This window comes from Typopeltis vanoorti, chromosome 22, assembly GCF_054136105.1.
Source record: "Typopeltis vanoorti isolate ZY-2024b chromosome 22, IOZ_Tvanoo_1.0, whole genome shotgun sequence".
NCBI lineage: Eukaryota > Metazoa > Arthropoda > Arachnida > Uropygi > Thelyphonidae > Typopeltis > Typopeltis vanoorti.
This window is the reverse complement of record NC_143570.1, coordinates 96,542,742-96,557,685: the sequence shown is the minus strand read 5'-3', so window position 1 is coordinate 96,557,685 and position 14,944 is coordinate 96,542,742. Positions and strand designations below refer to the sequence as shown.

At 35.1% G+C, this 14,944-nt stretch overlaps 1 protein-coding gene across 1 annotated transcript in view; it reads right to left on the bottom strand.

Moving 5' to 3' along the window:
- The window catches only part of Prosbeta3 (proteasome subunit beta type-3), a 92,226-nt gene that overhangs the window by 36,178 nt on the left and 41,104 nt on the right, over positions 1-14,944 (bottom strand). Inside the window, exon 3 of the mRNA XM_090412038.1 lies at positions 7,390-7,497. Within this exon, the coding sequence (XP_090268164.1) occupies positions 7,390-7,497 (108 nt within the window). The remainder of the gene's footprint in view (positions 1-7,389; positions 7,498-14,944) is intronic.

The following is a 14,944-nucleotide window of genomic DNA, read 5'->3' as shown; positions in this document are numbered from 1 at the left end:
CAATTCTTCTCAACCGTTTCTCAAGTATACTTGCATAGATCTTGCCAGGAACACTCAGTAGGTAAATACCTCTGTAATTCTCACATGCAGTTTTATTTCCCTTTTTATATATGGGTACTATGAGAGCTCTACTCCAATCATCGGGAATTCGTCCCTCTGTCCAGGCTTTCTAAACTATGGAGTGCAGCCACTGCAAGACTCTAATACCACCATACTTCAGCATTTCTGGTTGAATATCATCTACTCCTGCTGCCTTTCCACATTTCAAGCCTTTGATGGCTTTTGCTACTTCAAGTATGGATATGTATATATGTATACACATAATCAAATACAAATAAGATCAACAAATAAAATAATGAAATAAAAATAAGATTAAATCATGAGCTATCATATACAAGAGAGATAAACCAAGGGGTCCGACAGGGATGTCCCCTCTCAGCAACTCTTTTTAATATCAACTTAAATGAAATAATAATAAAATGGAGTAAAAATTTACATCAAGGAATTAAACTTTCACCTACAGTTAACTTAAACACTCTCCTCTTTGCAGACGATCAAATAATAATTACAAATTCTGAAGATAACTTACAGAAAGCTATTTTAAATCTAAATGAGATATCCAAAGATTATGGTATGATAATATCAACGGAAAAATCAAAAACTATGGCCTTTAAAGGACAAGATCCAGCAAGAACTAAAATAGTAATAGATAACAAGATCTTAGAACAGGTGAATTCATTTAACTACCTAGGATGTATGATCACTTATGAAAATGAAAAAGATATAAACATAAAAATTGCAAAATATTTAAAAATAACAGGAGTAATTAACTCTATATTTAAACCAAACCTAGTTGAAAAACAAACCAGGCTAAAAGTATATAATACATTAGCCCTACCAGTCTTAATGTATGGAAGCGAAATCTGGACAATAAAACAAAAAGACAAATAAAGATTAATAACAGCAGAAATGAAGTTTATGAGAAAAACTGCAAAGTATACCCTATTTGATCACAAAAGAAACGAAGATATTATGAAAGAATTAAACCAAGAACCAGTAATTGAAAAAATTAAAAAATATAAACATAGATGGATGGAACACGTTCAAAGAATGAAAACAGAAAGATTACCAAAACAAGCCTTAAAGTACAAGCCATTAGGAAAAAGAAAACCAGGACGTTCTCTTAAACGATGACTTCTAAGGCCGGAACAGGCCATACTAGGCCTAAATCCTTGATACGTATAATGATGATGATGATGATGAAGTATGGATATGTATTCCTGACTGCATGCCTGGTCAGTGTTTTTTACCACTGTGCTGTCATCACTGCTTGTTTCATTTAACAGTTTTTCAAAGTAATTACTCCATACTTCAAGGATATCTTTTTCTCCCGTTTTCATGTCACCTTTATCATCTCTAATTCCTTTTACAGCACTCTTTCCTCCATTCTTAAGCTTCTTCAACAACCTCCAGAATATTTTGCCACCTTCTTGATATTTATTTTCTATATTCTTGCCAAAGTCCTCCCATGACTTTTGTTTAGCTAGTTTTACACACTGTTTAGCATTCTTGCATTTGTCTCTATATTCTCTAAGAGCACAAGCTGACTTATTTGACAGGAACTTTTGGTATGCTTTCTTCTTTTCCTTCACTGCCTCTTTAACTTCCTGTGTCCACCAGGGAGTTCTGATTTTTTTAATCCTTACAGACAACCTCACCACATGCCTCTCTGGCAGAATCAATCAATGTTTTCTTCAGAGTTTGCCACTGAATCTCCAAGGTTTGATTTCTGTTCTCAAACTCTTTCATTTTTTCTTCATTAATCTTTGTGTATTTTAGTCTACAGTTCACATCTGAGAGCTGCTCAACTTTTATTCGCTTTAACACTTTCTTACATGTTATTCTTTTCAATGTGAAATTCAATTTTATCCTGCTCAAGACTAAATAGTGATCACTTCCAATTTCAAATCGTCTGTACACTCTGGTGTCCTGCACCAGGGAGAAAACATCACTATCAACAATAACATAGTCAATGAGACTTTTCTTATTCCTTGTCTCTTCTCTCCATGTGAATTTGTGCACATTTTTATGTTGGAACATGGTGTTAGTAATAACCAGTCCATGTCCTGAGCAGAAATCCAACAGATAATTGCCATTATTATTAGCTTTGTTCTTTTCTCCAAATTTTCCTGAATATTTTTGTATGTTTGACAATCATTTCTTACTCTGCTATTTAGATCCCTAACAAGGACCAACTTTTCCTTTTTCATTGTGTCAGTTGCTTTTTCTAAAGCCTCAAAAAATTCCTCCACTTCTACCTTAGTAGAACCTTCTGTGGGACCATAGGCACAAATAAGTCTCATTGTCCAGTTCCCCCATTCTCATATTTGCCCATATTACTCTACTTGAGACTGACTGCCATTCAAGAAGATTAGCCTCGTATTTTGTGTTGAATACTATGGCTACTCCTTCTTTTCCTTGGTTGTCATTGCCTGAATATAACATTTTGTATTTATTGCTCAGAACGATCTCACCAGTTTTGGTCTTTTTTGTTTCAGTCACCCCTATTATGTCGATCTGGTACTTATCTAATTCCTCAGCTAGCTCCATTTCTTTGCCATTCAGGCTTCTTACGTTGATAGTACCAATCTTTAACTCTGGTGATGTTGAGTTGGGGTTTATTTTCAGATTTGTTCCAGTAGCTGACTTTTCGCTGTTCGCCCTGGTTCCCTGGTGAAAACAACGGGGGCCTTGTTTAACCGGGCGACGCCCCAGCCGGCATGAAATTTTGTCATGTTGTACCATCATTCTATATTTTGGTTTAACCAATAAGAATACAATTTGGTCGGCTAAATCCCAAATTGCCAGCCCATCCTCGTCCGTTCAGTATCCAAGTAGATACCCAACAGGGTGCACCACGAGAAGGTAAGGATTGGACATTAGGTCAGAAGCCCTGGTTGGTTCTCCGCATTCCTTTAAAGGCCATGTGGAGATCTCCTCTCAATTATACAGCTTTGACCCTTAAGCACCCCTAGATATAGGTTAAATATTTAAAATTTAAAAAAAAAATTTTCAGAGAAAGATTAAACTGATGTAAAAATAATCATAATTTAAAATCCTGATTATTTTTACAAATTGTTTATGTTAGTTTATTAGTTTTGGTTTTATAACACGCATTGTTGGCACTTGCGAGGTGTCCATTATTAATGATATTTTGTCAAAATGAAATGTGAAGCATTTAAAAAAAATCCATGTATTGTACTTATTGGATTTGGATAGTTGTGTTGCTTTCAGAAATTTCATTGTGGTTTAAAATATTAAATGTTGTGTTTTATGAAGACATTCTTTTTTTGCTAACGGAGACAAAGTGTCATCCATTATACTTAGCTTCTCCCTTGCCACTTTAATGGAGTGCGCATGCTCGCCGAGGAGTTTGATCGACAGCTGACAGAGGGAACGTTCAGTATCACGGCAACAAAAAACAACAAGAGAGCGTTCAGGAAGAAAAGAGAACACAGGACGGCAGATATTTGGGTTCTGAGGAAATCAAGTTTTTTTTATGTGACAGTTGGATGAAAATGAATAGTATATTCCAAAAAAAGGAATCATAGAACTGCGAGTATTTAAAGTGGGAGACTGTCAATAAGTATTAGTAAATAAAAGAAGATATTGTGATTGATGTTCTATAGGAATGTTTGAGGGAATGCAGATTGAAAATTTCACCTGTTTTAAGGATGCCGGATCTATTTGTTATTTCTACTGGAATAGGAGATGGAATTTAGCAACTCAGATAAAGCAGTAGAAGAAACTTTTTTGCTGGTACAAAAATTAACAAAATTTGAACTGCATGAGGTAAGAGTACCTATACTTTGGTAAATTCAGAATATCTTACTTCAGAGTCAGGAAGAATAATATGTACTACATGAGGGAGATGAGAAATGATCCTATGAAAAGAAGAAGAAAATCTTATATCTTCAGAAAAGGGACTTAACAGAGAAACTGGCCATGAACATTGTGATGAAGTATATGTTAAACAAATCAGTAATAGAATGAGTTTGAAAATGGGTGATCTCTTAAGTGTAAGATTATTTTAAAAGGCCTTGGATCCAATTAATTTTGTAGTTATGTAATTTTGTTTGAAGTGTATATATACTGTTTTTGGTCTTGAATCAGTGATTTTTTTTTATTCTGAAAGAAACAGTAAAAAAGGTCATTGCATCAATCGGAGTGAATCCTTGTGCATATATAAATACATTCGGAAATAGAAATAATTGTTATAGAGAAAATCTCATAAAAAATAAGGATAGATTGAAAAAAAATTAATAATAATCTCACCTTATAACAAAATGGCACGGTTGACAGAATTGATAATTATCAAAACAATTGGCACAGCAGGTATAATCAATAATCTCTAATCTAAACAATATACATATTAAATAGCTTCCTTTTAAAACAAGTAGATAAATCTCCAAATGAAGAATCTTTATGCAGATAAAATGCTTTACTTGCATAAAGACTGCAATTTTTCTATTTCTTTAAGTTATGTTAATTTTTAAACCGTTTTACCTGCTTTGTTTGTCAGTCATTTAACATTTTCTGAGCTGCTTTACTTTTTGCTAACAGAACAAATGATTTAGATTTCTTCAACTGATGCTAATTCCATACTTTTTCATGGTATATTCCTACACATTTCTAATGCGGCAGAAAACAATTTGGTGATATCCGATCTCCTTTCCATGATGTTCAAATACACTGGTTGCTAAGTTCTGATATACAGGGTGTCCACAAATGATTACCCTGATTTCAACTGGCTATAATATTTTAACAATGAAACTAACTGAATAAATTTTGTTGCAGGTGAACTTGGGCACTCATAAAGTTTCCATACTGGTTATCTTCTGTACACTGCTGATGATTTTCTTTAAAAAGGGCTTCAGTACAGGAAAAAGCCTGATGTGTTCTGTGGCCAGCAGAAACAAAATTTCCAGTTACAGTGCAGCGAATGTTTAGGGCACAGTATGGAAAGAACCTGCCTGATGTCAAGCTTATTAACTCATGGAAGACTAAGTTTTTAGAAACAGGTTCAGTTCATAAGGATACAAGCAGTTGCAGACCGTCAGTTTCCGATGGTCTGCAACTGCTTTCTGGATTTCAGATGATCATCCATTTCTGAATGATCATCTGGCTTTATCTCCTGGACAAGTTTGGACTTTGTACTCAAACAATTTCAAATGTTTGCATACCACTAAAACTTCAAATGCCAAGGAGTACAGTCCATAAAGTGGTATGCAAACATTTGAAATTGTTTGAGTACAAAGTCCAAACTGTCCAGGAGATAAAGCCAGATGATCATCCAGAAATGAAGAATTTGCTAACCTAATTTTGAACTGCATCGATGAGGATAATGAATTTTTGCAGCATTTGTTTCTTTGATGAGGCAACATTTCAAGGGAGTATTCAACAGCCACAATGTAAGGATCTGAAAACCCACATGCCATAAGAGAACACATTCGAGCTAGTCCGAAACTCAATGTGTGGTATGGACTAATGCATGATTGAGTGATTGGCCCTTATTTCTTTCTTGTAAAAGAAATTAATGGAAATGTGTACATGCAAATGTTATCTTTCAACAGGATGGAGTCCCCCCCCTTCATTGGTCTCATGATGTTCGCAATCGTCTTAAGTGAGAATTCTCGAATCACTGAATTGGCAGAGATAGTCAAATCCCATGGCCCTCTGAGGTCTGAAGGGTTATAATATATTATAATCAGGATAAACATTTGTGGATGCTCTGTATAATTTTTAATTTGATATATGTTGTTGGGATGATTTATGTATTCCAAAACTCAGAAATAAGCAAGGAATAGTACAATAAGATACATACAATAAAAAATGTTTTTTATTGGAACCTGTACAAAGGTAGAGAATCAAATCCTTTACTAACTTTAGATGAGGTAGATACAAAACCACTAATCATAATAAAATTATGGAAAGTCCTCAAATAAGCAAAGAATAAAACTCCTAGAGAAGATATGTTAGAATACTAAATTAGGAGGTTCAGTTTCATAAAAGTCATACCTAATATGTTCAATGATATTTTAACTATAGAAATAATTCTGCAATGGTAGCATAAATTAGCAATTATCTTATTTTATAAAAAAGTACAGCAGAGAGACCAATTGGTTTATCATTAATGGACTAAGGACTTTTTTAATATCAGTTATTTTAAACAGAATCACAAGATTTTTGGATGATGATTGCCATTGAAAAATTAAATGAAAATTCTTCCTGCATATTTACTGTTTGTAGATTTTGAGAAAACCTTTGATTCTTTATATGAATGAGAAATTATATACATTATTTCTCATTTCATTAAAACTCTTGTTTGCTAATTTTCAGTAATTTTTTGAACTATTCTTATATTTTCTGATGTTATTTTTGATTTCTTTTTAATTCAATGTCTCCTTTTCCTTAATTTTTTTCATTTCTTGATTAGATTAAGTGTCCATAAAATAAGTTTTTCTCTAGATGTTCTGTTTGCTGGTAATGATCCTTAAATCCTTCTATTATTAACTTCTATTATTGTTGAAGCTAGAAAATTGGCTTTTCATTATGTTAATGTATATATACACATATAAAAACATTCTAATAGCATCTTTATCAGGACCCCCTTTGCTTGGAAATTCTGAGGTTTCTAAACAAAAAAATCTGCAAATTGTTCTTCATAATAGTGACAAATTATGCAGATATTAAATAATCAAAGTGGATTATTTAATATCTTCATAATATCTTATTTAATTATTTAAAGTGGAAAAAGTGGATCATCTCATCTTCCATTCCCTCATTTACCTTGCGGTGTCGAGGGTTTATAATCATCAGACCTCAAACTGTTCACAGGATAAGGTGGTCAAGCCCTATGCCCCAGTGTATCTTATGTCTGTAGTGTTGAGTTCTCAAGGTCAGTTTGCCTGCTTTGCGGGATGAAAAACCCCAACTGTCCACGCCCAAGACCGGCTAACTTGGCTATGTCTGAGGAAGATCCTTCAGCTCCTCATGTCACTGACAGGAATTGAACCTAGGACGCTCCTTCCCCAGGCATATGGTTGCGAAGCGCACAACCACTAGGCTAACGACACTGACCTAGTGGATCATCTCTACACACACATGAACAAGTGTACGACTACATTGGTTGATGTGTGTAGAGATTAGCAAAGAGTCTACTACAAAAACTTCAGGTTTGAACATTATCTAAATTAAGTTTTAGCATAATTCAGATAATGTTCAGATTTCAAATTTTTAAAAGCAACCTTGAACTTTTTGCTTTATTTTCAATACCAATAGAACTTCTATTTAACAATATAACAAGGAAGGAAACAATAAGATATTCACCTTCTTTCATAAAGGAGGTTAGATACCATTGCACTAAATGTGTTAGGTTTCACTTGTCTATTTTCTCGAAGTTCATACAAATTGAGACGAAATTTTAACCTCTGTGCCCTGTAAAGTTGAAAATAATTATAAGATTCATTTTTAAATTGAAATATATTTTATTAATGTTGGAAATCAGAAATTAAAATTATATAAAAAAAATTTATAATGAACATTTGTTTATTTTATTTTTCAGATAATAAACCCTAAACCCTACTGAATAACTGAAGATTGTATCAGTCATCCAAAGAAAATTCAAGCCTCAACACAACAAATAAAATGCTTCACAGAAATTTGACCACAAACTGGATGAAAAAATTTCAAGAGATCAGTTCCATTAAAGCCACAAATTGGAAAAAGACTAGAGATAAACAATGAGACTATATCCATAGAGCAAGTGTTTAGAAAACAGTCCATGAAAATATAACCTGCACACCATGTCAGATTAGCAACTTGAATCAGCTTTCCTAAGGACAACTAACACATCCTGTCTAGTCACAGAGAACTTCATACATAAAGTTTTAACAGGAAGATCTGTTAATACCCACCTTGGAGTGCTTTGGACATCCTCCACAAAGGATTAAATGGAAGAAAATCAACGTGCTATATAGAAGTCATTACTGGTCAGAAAGACTATTTTTTAGAGTCAACACTGGCTATGAAGTATTCCCCAAACATCAACAACAAGTATGATTGCATTAATCTGCCGAAATTTGGGAGACTTACCTTAAGATCAACTCCAACTCAACTGTAATACTTGTTTTAATCAACATTAGAATGCACCAAATTAGATTTTTTTTTCTCCAGTACAATTTAAATTGTTTCACTTTGAATATACTAGTTTAAAATCCAACAAAATATAAACCAATTAATAAACATTCCTTTATAATATACTTTTCTTTGGTGTTTTAATACAATTACAAATTAAAATAAGTTATGAAAACAACAGATCACAAAATTCTATATTAAATCAGTGAGCACATGATTTAAGTCCAAAAAATGTTGCTGCTATGCACACTTAACTGGACTATCATTTTAATCATAAAAATGAAAATAATGCCTCATTTGTCAATAATTTATTGTTTAGTGATGAAGCAGCATTTCACATCTGCAAAAGGTAATTGCCACAAATACTACACTGAGGAACATAGAAACAAGTATGGGAGCATGAGAGATTTTCTAAGAATGGATGTCTGGTGTGCTATAGGAAAAATACATATAAATGATCACTTTTTTAAACTTTCTGCAGAATTACCTTATTCCTGAACCAAGATAAAAAGATTTATTGCAAGATGGATCAGAAGAGGTGGGCTAACACCTTATCTGCCTCACTCCTTGGACTTGTTCCTATACAATTTTTTTTCTGTGGGGGGACATGTTAAAACTGAAATGGACCCAACAAAGCCTCACTTTCTAAATAATTCTTGTACTAAGATAACTGTGATCAGTGCTAAAACTAAAACAAGTCCAAATTATGCTATGTATATGCTTCATATCAAAAATGATGGTAGATTAGTTGAAAGTTAACATTTGTACAATTTAAATATGCTGAATTTTGGACAAATTCCTTCTTCTTAAACAATCTCTGCAGATTGTTTATATCTTACATAGAAGTTATTAAAAATTCAAAACTGCATAAGGACTTTATTACAACACACATCTATCCATGGCTATAAGAAACTGGAAAAAGCATCTCCAAATAATCCAGAAATCACAATGCATATTGTGAATCAGAACGAAATCCAAACAAATTACACTGTGTTTGAAAAGTTATAATAAAATTTTGCAAGCTATATAACAATTGAATCACCAGGTTCCTGCAAGTGATCAAGTTTAACTGCCAACGTAATGGTTTAAAAATACTATTGCATAAAAATGGGAGAAAGCAGTATAACATATAAAAAAATGTTATACTACTATTATGTGTGTATGTTATTCTTTTTATTGCCTTTTGTGAATCAGTTCGAGATTAAAACATGGCATTAACTCAACCATTAGCTGCTTGTTTTCCTTATATGAACAAACATCTCATTAATTTCAAAATACTTGTACCATGTCTCATGAAAATCACTGGACAAAATCAGAGTATAAATCAGATTTATACATGGATCCATATGTTATACATAAGTTATATATCATGGACATTTTAATTACACATTGTTGAAATTTAAGATTTAAAAAAAAATCGTGTTTCTATTAGCATTACTTTAGAATCCCATTCAGTTCATGTTATTCCAGAAAATACAACTTACTCTATTGAACAATTGTATTTAGCAATTGGTTTCATTTAGAGAATTACTCTGGAATATGAATGCCCACAACTTCATTGCAATAATAAAGAATATACCAAAAATTCAAAATTTACATCTACATCTGAGCATGCTATAGAAATCATTAATATGCAAACAATTTTTACTGGTTCTATCAATGAGGCCATGTCTGGACTCCACAGTTTGCTGAATTACTAATAGCAACTAATAGTTGTATAGGTGTGGGCAGCAATGCATTCTACTTACATTCACTGATTGCATGAACACATTGGCTATCTTTTCTAATCCACTTTACCCCAGACACTCCAAACCATACTCCATCATCTCTATATCAATGACATCTGTCTGGAACCAGCAAAACTATGACTAGGAAAAATCCTAATCATAGTTTTGCTGATCCCAGTATTCTCCGTTCATCTTCATTTGAGACACCCTACAGTACTCAAATGATTGAAGCTTCAATATCTGCCATAATCAATGTCTCCTTGCTATTCTCAAGTGGGATAAAGACAACTTCGTGAATTTCAATGCTATTAAAATATAGTTGTTGTATTATCCCTGAGAAGAAAGATCCTATTTCACTTCCTATTTTTGTAATGCTCTGATATCCTTTCAAAATCAGCTCTCTCTTCTTGGGCTAACTTTTATATACAGCTATCCTGGCATATTACATTGATAAATTCCCAGCCTCTTTAAAAAGTTGTAATTTTGTTTTGTTAAGAATAAAATACAATGGAAACTGAAGTGGAAAATCATTGTTAATTTATAAAAATTTTGTTTGTTTCAGGGACATCTTCAGTACAAAAATGGAGCGGCAATTAAATGCAAACAGAATATTTTAAAAAGCAACAGCTAATATAAGATAACAAAGACTTCAATATTTTCCTAACTAAACAAAAAAAAAAAATATATTATTATAATTAAGTCAAAAAGAATTAGCAGACTGAAAAAGTATACACAGGTCATGAAATGTATTCAAGCTAGGAAAATAGAGCAATGTTTCACAAATTTCTTTATAAAGACATTCCATAGGAAATCAATTTTAATACAGGATTCTTGTTTCATGCCAATGAACTATGCTTGGTGGAGAAGATAAGTCAAAAGAACAATGAATCTCATAAACACCTGGAAAACCAAGCAGAAGAAATTTGTGCTTATACTTTCAGAAATTCCTTGCACACAAGGAAGAGAAATATAAGCGAATGCTTCTTGAAGACAAGAGATAAGGATTCTATTACTGCTAAATACTTTTTGATTGAAGACTTCACTAAAACCATTTGATGAGAAATATTGTCCTGCCTTTGTTCAGAGATAAATATCTTATAAAAAATTTCAATGAAATATTATCATTTGCACTTTTGAAAATGCAATATATTCTTGCACCATTCATCCAAAAATGCTTCACACACACACACACTAAAGAAATTAGTTTTGATTTTGTAACTGTGCTGGAGCTGAAAAAAAAAGTTATTATCGCAGATATATAAAGAGAAAGTAACTGCAAGTGCATGAGCAGTAAAAACTACAAGCCTCACCGGGGGAAGGTTTTTTTTGAGAAGCCACGTTAGAGGATCACGAGACAGATTGTGAAATGCGTGTCGGGTTTAAATATTTCCCTTTTTGCCGTCGCCGTAGCACGTGGCGGTGAATTTCAGCTGTGCAGAAGAAAGTGATTTTTAATCGGTGAATAGTCCGCTTTTTTCTACGTTTTTGAGTGCTAAATTGTTTCTCTGAATACGAGTGTACTTCGGTGGTTGTTTTTTGGAAGTTAGTTGCTGTTGTGACATAATATATTTTGGTACCATCGGAATCGAACGCGTAACGGTGGAAGACAAAACGAAGCTAAGTTACTGTATTTAGTTATATTTAGTACTTAAATGTTCTGATGCTTGTACTTTTTTATCTCTTATTTATTAATTGAATAATTATTAAAGATTACGCTACTCGGCAGTAAGGAATGATGGTGGATTCAGCAGCAGTCACAAGTGGCGTAACACCAAGTCCTCCGTCATTTAAGAACTCAATTATTAGCAATATCATAAGGGACTTTGTGGCATGCAGTACTTGTGGCAAGTATGCGTCTCGGGAATTACATATGTGACTTGATAAAGAGAGTGGAGAGCGTATGTGCACAAAATGCAGGCAGTTGGAGGAAATAAGTACATTAGATATATCGATATCCGACTTTGTTGCTCCAGGTACGGGGAATGAATGTAGGAAGACAAGTAGTGTGATAGGAGAGAATGAGAAAATAATAGTTGATAGTGTGGAAGGTGTGAGTGACTGAAAGTTTAGGAGATGGTTTTGTTTGGGAGAGTGAATTTAGATTAAGAGTGACTGACCTGCAGAGGGAGATAGATGAGTTGAAAGAGGAGGTGGAATGTCTTGTGAATGAGAGCAGAAGTATGAAAGATAAGATTAGGAGAATGGAAGAGATAAATGCAAGGCGAATCAGAGTAGGAGAGAGAGAGAATTTAGGGAGTATGAGTGAGAGGTATGGGGGTGCTAGAAGAGGAGAGAATGGAAACAGTAGAAGAGAGGGAATGAGAGAGCGGTATGGGAATGCTAGCAGACGAGAGGATGGAAACAGTAGAAGAGACGGAATGAGAGAGAGATATGGAAGTGCTAGAAGAGGAGAGAATGGAAACGGTAGGAGAGAAGGAATGAGAGAGAGGTATGGGAATGCTAGAAGACGAGAGGATGGAAACAGTAGTAGGAGAGACAGATATGGAAGTGCTAGAAGTGGAGAAAATGAAAACAGTAGGAGAGAGGGAATGAGAGAGATGTATGGGAGTGCTAGAAGAGAAGAGAATGGAAACAGTAGGAGAGAGAGGTATGGGAATGAAAGAAGAGGAGAGAATGGAAACAATAGGAGCGAGGGAATGGTAAGAGGTATAATGTATGGCGTCTCAATGATCCGTGGTGTTCAAGATAGGATGCGTGAGGAGTGTTTGCCAGGAGGAACAATAGAAAGGGTGGCTATGGCAGTTAAGAGAGGTGAAAGGGTGGATGAGATGATTGTGATGGTAGGAACGAATGACGAGTGGTAATGTAAGTCGGACAGCGAGAGATATCAGATTTTTGCTCGAGACTGTACAGAAGAAGAGAGAGGAAAAATAGTGTGTGTGTTGCCTAGGTATGATAATGATGAGCTGAGCAGAAGAGCGGTGATATTGAATGGCATAATAGCGAGAATGTGTGACAAGAGAGGACTGGTATATGTGGATGCTTGGAGTGCATTTGAGGAAAGAGAGGAATTGTATGCGAGAGACCGTTTACATTTGAATGAGGAAGGACGTAGGCATCTGGAGAGATTGCTGTTCTGAACGAGTCAGTGTGTCCCAGGGAAGATGATAGCAGGGGTGGCCTCTTGTGGGAATGGATACTTGGGAGAAGGGAGACAATGTCAGGTAACACTGAGCCCAGTGGAGTCTAGAAGGAATAATGCTGGGTATAGAAACAATGGCATTTATATGCTTTATACTAATGCCAGGAGTATCCGGAATAAGGGAGAGGAATTGGTGGCGCAGATAGCATCAGCCTGGCCAAAAATTATTGTGATCACTGAGACGTGGTTGACAGAAGGGGATATAACAACAGGAATAGAAGTCGCTGGGTATAGCATTTTTCGTCAGGATAGGAGGGGAAAGCATGGTGGTGGGGTACTGCTTATGATAAGTGATGACCTATGTCCTCTAAGAGTGGAGAATTTGGAAGGAAGTGAGACAAATGATTTTGAGAGCGTATGGTGTGAGGTAGAGGTAGGCAAGACAGAATATTTAGTGGGGTGTTGCTACAGACCCAGGAGCACAGAGGATGGGGACCAGGAAATGTTTAGACAGCTAAGTTTGGCAAGTGCAAGAAGAATGATTGTTATGGGAGATTTTAACTTCAGTAGTATAAATTGGAGAGAGGAAGATGCATGTAGCAATAGGGGAATGGAATTTCTAGAATTCTTGAGGGACAAATGTCTTAGGCAACATGTAACAGAGGGAACAAGAGGTTCAAAAGTTTTGGATTTAGTTATAGCATCAGAAGAGTTGATAATAACTGAGTTGATGTCTCTTCCACCATTTTGGAGAGAATGACCATATGGTGTTGACTTGGAAAATGAATAGACATGCAGGAGTATCAAAGAGACGGGAACTTATGTGGAATTATAAGGCAGGTGATTATAATAGTCTTACACGTCAACTTCGGGAAGTTTCATGGCGGGAGGAATTGGAAGGCCAGGATATCACTAGTGCGTGGGAAATTGTGAAAGAATATTTGTTAGCAGCAATGGTAAGTTGTATACCACGAGTGAAGAAGAGGCCGCAATTTGGAGTAAAGTGGATGACAAACAATATTAAACAGGAATTGCATGCGAAAAAGAGGCTATGGAAGAGATATAAGGAGACAGGTGAAGAGATGCATGAGGAATATAAGACACAGGCCAGAAGAGTGACTAGTGTGGTAAGGAAAGCGAAACCGGAATGTGAGAGGAGATTGGCCCTGATCCAAAGAAAATCCTAGAGAATATTTTAGCTATGTGGCCAGTAGGAGGAGAAATGACTGTGGAAGAATGATATTGTGGGATAAAAATGGGAATAGAGTGACTGATGCAGAGGACATAGTGGAATTGTTCAATGAACACTTTATTGGAGTATTTCATCCTAGAGGAGTCAGTTTTAATGCTAGAGGGATAGGACTGGTTCGAGGTCTGGAGGTACAGGAGGAGAGTGTGTTTCAGATACTGAGTACTCTGGATGTCAGTAAAGCTGTGGGACTGGTTGATATTTCACCACGAGTTTTGAGAGAATGTGCTAGGGAATTGACAGTGCCTTTAACATGGCTTTTCAATGAAAGTCTGGCTTTCGCAAAGGTGCCCAGGGAATGGAAGGAAGGTAAGATAGTGCCATTGCATAAGGGTGGTAACAGACTGGAAGTATCTAATTATAGGCCAGTCTGTGTGTCATCAGTAGTTGTTAAGATCTTGGAGAAAGTAGTGAGGGACCGTATACAGCATTGGGCAGATGAGGGTAATGTTATCTGTGAGAATCAACATGGATTTGTGAAAGGATGCTCTTGTTTTAGTAATATGCTAGCCTTTTATAATAAAGTTACAAGAACATTAGATGAGGGAAATGCATATACTGCAATTTTCTTAGACTTGGCGAAGGCATTTGACAGGGTGCCACATGATAAGCTGATATTTAAGTTGCAGCACATGGGTCTGGATGTCAGATTGGTCAACTGGATTCAGG